This window comes from Oratosquilla oratoria, chromosome 24 (assembly GCF_046742065.1).
Source record: "Oratosquilla oratoria isolate Oo_2021 chromosome 24, ASM4674206v1, whole genome shotgun sequence".
NCBI lineage: Eukaryota > Metazoa > Arthropoda > Malacostraca > Stomatopoda > Squillidae > Oratosquilla > Oratosquilla oratoria.
In genome coordinates, this window is record NC_134800.1 from 11,882,792 (window position 1) to 11,890,291 (window position 7,500).

The following is a 7,500-nucleotide window of genomic DNA, read 5'->3' on the forward strand; positions in this document are numbered from 1 at the left end:
AAGGTGACGTCGCACCAGCAAATTTTGCATATATTTTTGGCACCAGTTTACCCAGAGTTGTCATTGAGAGTTAATGATGTCAGGCATGGTTTAGTATGGTTTGGTACAAGTCTTTCATACTGAAAGCTACAAATTCATACATATATACCTAACAAGTATCAGACCATGGATATGGTCAGAATGGAAGATTACAGTAGGTAAAAATTCCTTTCCTGCATTAAGTAATAAAACTTCAGTTCTGCTTCTTCGCCACCTCTTATGTACAGGATCCATGAGATCCCATAATCATTGTCAAGTTCTAATGTTTTCAACAAGTGATTCTTCAGCTTTGTGTAATTAAGGAGAAAAGAGTGGCATGAGCCCCAACTCAAATCCAGAATGAATTTACTATTTCAAGATTGGTAAAAACTGTGAACAATGCACACCACATGTGTATCACCAGTGCAATGAGTTTAAGAACAAGTGTTTTGAAACTTGTTAGTATACGGTATTGATAGTGATTGTTGCTGTGAGTTTCACCGAGTAGAAACCTGCAGCTCAGCAACGACTGGCAATCATCCTGTCTCCTCCACAGATCTCTTTGGGAAGAAACGGACTTAATGTGTGTTGTGTTAATGTCGGACAATTTTTATGTCACCAGCTGAAAGTAGTAGAATGAGGGGAGCAGTTGGTGATTGTCAGGTCTCCTTATTTGAATGGATGGGTAAAATATACTTAAAGTTGTTAGAGAGAGATCAAGGGCCAGCCCCTTAGGGCGACGCCCCTAGGAATGTTGACCTCTCCATTTCTAGTACAGCAGTAGCACCATTTTCAGGCACCTCCATTTAGCATTGTGCCAGTCATTATTTCATTTTTCATTTTTTTTCTTTTTTTATTAATCTATTTATATATATATTTATTTAATTTTTTTCTGTAATTACTCAATCTGTGAGGTGGCTAGGTATTGGATTCCTTTGTTGGAGCCTAGGGATTGAGATTGTATGCCCTTACATTTTTTTATGCTAGATGGATTTGAACCATTTTCCATCTAGCTCTTTGCCTCCAGAGAATCAATCAATCTATTGCCCCTGGTCTCTCTTGCAGAAGACCTGTGGCCTCCAGACATCATTGTCCCAGTCTGCTTCACCACCATGCAGATAATCCTACTATTTACTGTAGGTCACTTGGATATTGACAGGCTGAAGCATTTTGTAAATGAGATATACAGTTTTATCTACTTTTATTATGAACTCACTCAAAAGTCAACTCAAAAGGTGAATTGGCAAAAATAGTGCTAATATGATGGCACCTTAAGAGCACAGTTGGCTTCCACGAGTCCCGTTCATGGCAAGCTTATTTCGAAAATGTTTTGTACATCACTGATCAAGATGTATTTGATGAAAATAAATGACAACTATAACGGCATTGTAAAGAATGCCGTTAGCTTTTGTGGATCACACACACTGCAAGCTCGCATCAGAAGAAGTGTTTTGTACATCGATGATCAAGTGCGTTTACTTATCAGCAAATTAATTTTTGCCGACACCTTATACCTGGATTTTGAGGCATGAAAGGGAAGCAAAACATAGACTTTGAAAAATGAGAAAACTGAAATATGATCTAATAAATCTACACATGTAACAACAAAACAATGATCCTACATAGTCGTACAGTATGTCTATAAATATCCACACATGGCATTGTTCTTAAAAGGAAACAAATCTTAAAGATACTGTACTGAATAATAGTGAATCACCATTGCTTTGCCCCACGGTCACATCACTGTCACAATATAGTCAAAACGCGGTCGTAGAACTGTCACACTGTCTGTCTACATTAGGTCACAGTAGCATTGTGAGGCAAAAGTAAACTTAAATGTTTATCATGATGGGCGAATGGCAATTCACACGTTTTGTCCTGGAAACGTGACCTGCACGCTTTTCTTTCTTAGATTATGAGAATCCTTTTACAATTAGTTGTAACCACCTTTAGCGTGTTTTCCTCCCCATTTTCCACAATATACTGGGCTAAATACGCTTTCCTATTGCATATAAAGGGAGCTGATAATTGATATTGCAGTGGTTGCTTTCCACTTATACCCAGCTCAAGCACATAAACTATCCAAGTTTTTAAGGTGCATACCATTGTAGAACCGCATGGAAAGCTCATTCCAGGACATGGCTCTGCTAGTGGCAGGATAGTCTGTACACTCATACATGCCCCTGATGGCCCTCTGGTCCAAGGCTTGCGGCCAGATGTTCACCTTACTCATTTCCCCAATGAAATTAGAGGTGTGATCAAACTGGGTCAGATCTGGAAGAAGAGTTTGACCAAGGATGATCAGGCCATTGGGTGGGAAGTGGGGTGTGTGGAGCATCGTATCGGCTAGGGATCCGACCAGCTGTCCATTGACGTAAACGTCCATCTGCCTGATGTCGCTGTGCCATGAGAAGGCGACGTGGAACCACTCGTTTGGCGTGAACTGGTATGGAATCTTTTTGAAATGGATGCTTAGGGGCACGTCATGGGCTTCGGTTTCAAGAGGCAGTAGTTTCTCGGGCTTACGCTCCTGTGGATCGTTTATTTCTGGTGGAGGGTCTGCAATGAATACTCGGTCCACATTGTGATCGTTACTTGGGGGTGCCCTGAAACTGTTGGTATTTGGCGGATGCATCCAGTGCTCTGGCTCCTCTTGGGAAGAAATGGTATGGATTGGACGGGGAAGCAAATCATCAGCAAGCGTCTGTGTATCATCACTGTAGACAGTAACGGTGTGAGGGTTTTCTTGCCCAAGCCTTTCAGGCTCATGATGGATTTCTCCGTAACCTATTGGTTGTGGTACATACTCATCTGGGGCTCCTGTTGGGAGAACATATGTCGGCGGCTTTTCCTCGTGGTAGAGGGAAATCACCTCTTGGTAATGAGATGGAGGAAGAGAAGCTAGGTCTTCGGCAAAGGCAACAACAGGTCCATGTTGTGGCTGCTGCGCATTGTTGCTATTGACTTCTGCTGGGCTCACACTGGTGGCCTCAGGTTCCTGGACTACTGGTTTGGTCGGTCTCTTGGGTGCAGGTGGTGGAGCGTTCCCAGTATCGGGAGCCCTCTCAAATGGAAGAGAAGGTATTCCAGGTGTGCGTACAGTAGTCCGGGGGATGAGAGGAACCTGAGGGCGTGAATGTGAACCTTTAGAAAAAGGAACTCTGGGCGCCTGAACCTTCGGCTTGTTGTGTTGGAGTTCGTAGATGGTTGGTTTGCTCGGGTTTTGGTTATGGTGTAGTTTGTGATTAGCGACTTCCTTTTCTCTCTCCTCCTCTTCCTCCTCCTCCACTGTCTTCCTCTCTCCTTGTTTCTCATTCAACTCCAATATCTCTCCCTCTTCCTCCTCTTTCTTGATTTCAAAAGTCAGGGGCTGCTTGTCTCCATCCATTAATACAACTTTGATCATGTCTGAAGATGATTGTGGATCCTCTATGGTGATGGAAGGCAGTTTGGGTAGTGACATGGATTGAGGTTCTTTGGGGAGGGTGGCTAAGATGGACTCATTGTCTTCAATTGGAGACGAAAAGTCGTGGTCTTCAAATTCTGCTTCAGATTCCTCATTGTAACTAGAGGATACGACAGTGCCTTCATCCAGGAAGGCATATTGGGGATAAGCTGGAACTTCGGGAAGGTCATTGTCGACCTCGACCTTTTCTGTGTTGAAGGAAGGTACTTCGTCCTTGGAGCTGTGAGACGGGAGTCTTTCAAGGCTCGGAGGAAGGTCTCCATCCTTAGTGGCATGTTTTGGATAGTCGTTTGCTGTGTGACTGAACTGTAAGACTTCATCATCGGCTAGGCGGTATAAGGCTGCAAAGTTTTCTTGGGTGTATGGTGGGAGAATCCCGGCTTCCTGGAGATATGATGAATATGATCCACCGGCATAACTTAGAATAGGCTTAGCTTCACTGTTTTGTTGATCTATAGGTGTCGCATTGTATTCGTCTTCAAGACTGTACTGCTGAGCTTTGATATCCTTTTGGTTGTATACGAAAGAACCTTGATCTTGAGATCTTGAAGGTATTTCGTCCGCTTGGCTTATTGCCACGCGCGTATAGCCTTCTTGTGTGTGATCTCTGTCGATGTACGTCGGAGTAAGAACTTCCTCCTGATATCCCGTGTAACCCGGATGACTGTTTATCGAACTCGTGTCTTCTTCGTTAATGGGAATGTCGCTCCTCTCGGACAGAGGCAGAGACACGGGTTTTGAGGGAACCTCCACCACCTCCTCCACCAAAGAAAACGCAGGGTTGCCCTCGAACTCGAATCTGTTTTCGTTGCTCGGGAAGTACACGATGTCAGCGTTCACGTTGTCGTTGTCGCGGTTTGCGTCCGTCGACCCCAGCTGGTTAACGTTGGTCTCCTCCTCCGCTTCAGTAGCGTCTGCCAGCGACGCGTGCCGAGGTGGTTTAGGCCCCATAGTGGCCATCGTTTCCTGCTGGTACATCTGGTACATGGTGTAGAAGGCCTTCTCGTCCGTGATGGGGATCGAGTAGACGACGGCTTTGTTGCCGTCTGTCACCGTGGGCGGGGCCGAGAGCACGCGCATGAACTGGTCCATGTGGTCGGGCGTGATTTCGACAGACGAGTCCTTAGGAGGGCTCGAAGTCAGAGCATCTCTCACCCGGTCGGCCCACCTGTGCTTGTTGGGTTTCTGCTCGTCTTGGTCGCTGGCGGACCATACGGAGACCTTCGACTTTCCACCCGTGACGTAGGCCTTCGAGTCCTGTTGTCCTTGATGGAAGTACACGGGGCGAAGAGGTCGTGCTGTCGTCGTCGTCGTCGTTGTCGTCGTCGGTGCTGCCGTTGTTGGTCTCGTAGTTCGACTCGTGGGGTTCTTTGTCGTGGTTCTGGACTTCGGGGTGCTCGTTGTCGACGGGGCGTTGGTGGTGAACTTGGGCATGGGTGGGTGTTTGATGCGTTTCCAGAGGGGCGTCCGCATCGTCTGCTGCCTGACGACGCTCTTGGAGGTCACGTGATCCGGCTGGTGGATCCTCGGGGGACCCGTGAACCGTAGGGTTGTGTACCGCGAGTAAGGAGTTGTTGTTGGGGGTGGTGGGGTAGTTGTGGTAGTTGTGGTAGTAGTAGTAGGTGTAGTAGTCGTGGTCGTTGTCGTAGTCGTCGTTGTTGTTGTTGTTCCTGTTTTTGGGGTTGTGGGTTTCTGGGTTGTTGGTGTCGTTGTTGTAGTTGGTGCACTCGTGGTTGTGGGAGTTGTCTGAGGCGGGGGCGTCGTCTGGGTTGTGGGTTGGGTTGTGGGCGGTTGTGAGACGGTAGTCTTGATGTTATCCTTTGGTGTCACCTTGAAAAAAGGCGCTGGTGGTCTTGTAGTTAGCGGCGCGTTGGTAGTTCGTAGCTGCCATGCCTGCGTAGTCTGTGACGTTCGTGCTGGCTGAGTAGTTCGCGGTGGTTCGGTAGTTCTTCTTGGCGTGGTAGTTGCAGGAGGGTTTGTGGTTGTAGGTGCCGAGGTAGCTGGCTGTGGCTGATGTTGGGGAAGAGGGTCAGGTCTTGAGGGAGGAGGATGGAGATGCGAAGATGGTTTTGTGTGTGTTGGAGGAGGACTGGGAGGTTCAGGAGAAGTTCGAGTGGGAGGGACTGCCCGAGGTGGAGGAGGAGGAGGAGGAGGGGGAGGAGGAGGAGCAAGGTGAGTGGGAGTATTAGGAACGGGTCGATTTGAGGGAGGGATTGGATGGTGAGCGCGAGGAGGTGGGGGAGGTGCGACAACGTGGGACGGAGTGGGGGGACGGGGGGGCTGCTGAGGTGGAGCCGCGTAGGAGAAGCTGTTGGACACTACCGAAGTGAACGGGTTCCAGTGGTTGGGTCCGAGGCGGACCTCAGTCACCTGAGAACTCCATTTGCCCCCAATGACGTCGTCCTCGTCAGAAACCCTCGAGGTCTTTTCCGGAGGTGCCGGTGAAGGCGTCGGGTCGGGGAGTTTGGGCTCCTCCTCCCACATGGGGGACCACTGGTTCTCCCCCAGGGGGTGACTTGGGGCCTTGGGCACCCCGGGAACGTTCCAGTTGAAGAAGACGAAGTCACCGTCGTCACCGGTGGGTCTGGTGATGATGACGGGCTCTTGGTACTGCGTCTCGAAGTCGCTGGTGGCCAGGTGCTGGTCGTAAGGATCGACTACCTCACCATCACTGCCTCCACCGCCGCCTCCGCCGCTCTCCATCATGTGCAGATCGTAGGGCACGTTCTTCCAGGTGTTGTACAACTCGGAACGCGAGTAGTCTGCGCGGGTGGGCACGAGGTGCATGCCGGAGTCCTGGGCTATCAGGTCGTCCACGCCCATCTCGTCGACGTCAACGAAGCTCAGTGGGTCCCATCGGCTTCTCTGCCGGCCCTGACGACCACCCAGGTCAAGTATGTCCACGTTCTTGCCCAACCCGCTGCTGTAGTCCACCGCCTCGGCCTCGGCCTCGGCCTCACGCTTGTTCCTCGCGCTCCGGGCGGCGTCCTCCACGAAGCCTTCCGTCTCCTCGAGGTTCCAGTACATTCGAGGTCGTCGGTCGACGAGGACGCCTCTGTAGGGCGCAATGTCCGTCCTCGGGCCGCCCCATAGGACTCCAAGGCCGTCGTGCCGCAGGAAGAAGGACACCTGGCGGGAGGCTTGGGGCATGACGTAGGTGAGGATGGGCGAGACGCCGTCGGTGAAGGTCGACACGTTGACCCAGGCAGACAGGGTCAGGTCCTTGAGAGGTGTCTCCAGCGAGGTCAGGAGACGGGCGTAGCCGCCGGCGGGAGCCACGAGGCTGTATGTGGAGAAGGACGAGGAGATCGGGGCCAGGATCCAAGGCCTGCCGTGCTGCAGTGGGGTGGACCACACCCCAACCACCCCAACCGCCGCGACCAGGTACAAGTATCTGCAACAGGAGAGAAGAGGGCGAGGATGAATAAGGTGGCACGGTGCCAGTGGCGGGTGCCATGGGAGACAGTAAACAAATAAAGTGCGTTGTGGGTTCAACAATGGCGTCCCAGTTTTCATTTTATTTTATTATTTTAATTTAATTTCATTATTTTTTACTTATTTTATTTCATTTTTTAAAGGAAGGGTGCCATCTGACGTCATGTTAGGGCATGGTGGAGGATTAAAAACAAAGAAATATAAAAAAATCTCGCTTAAATATATTGAATACAAATAATTCGTAGACAGCCTATTACACAATATAACAATAATAAAAATAATAACAACTCTAACTAATCTCTTGTGGGATGCAACAAGACAAGGAATGACCAATTTCTGTGACCTGTAAAACCCTAATATTTCGTTTGAACCCAATACCTTCAAATTGACATCGATTTTTTGAGTTTTTGGTTACTCTTTAACTGAATCGAATCGCTTGGCGACACCAAGGATTTTTTTTTTTACAAAGGCGGAGCATGTCGACAGGAGACCTTTTGGTCCATAACTTGGTCGGATGCGGAATAAAAATTATAATAATGACAAATGAATGAAAAATAAATAAAAATTGTAATATAAATAAG

General features: G+C 48.7%; 2 protein-coding genes across 2 annotated transcripts in view; one reads left to right on the forward strand and one right to left on the reverse strand.

Annotated features, from left to right (window-relative positions):
- Positions 1–7,500, forward strand: part of LOC143038452 (NBAS subunit of NRZ tethering complex-like) — a 214,897-nt gene that overhangs the window by 28,956 nt on the left and 178,441 nt on the right. The window lies entirely within an intron of this gene.
- Positions 1–7,500, reverse strand: part of LOC143038451 (uncharacterized) — a 39,692-nt gene that overhangs the window by 186 nt on the left and 32,006 nt on the right. The window contains exon 2 of the mRNA XM_076207663.1: positions 1–6,878. This exon is cut by the window's left edge and continues 186 nt beyond it. Coding sequence (XP_076063778.1) covers positions 2,084–6,878 — 4,795 coding nt within the window. The 3' untranslated portion in view covers positions 1–2,083. The remainder of the gene's footprint in view (positions 6,879–7,500) is intronic.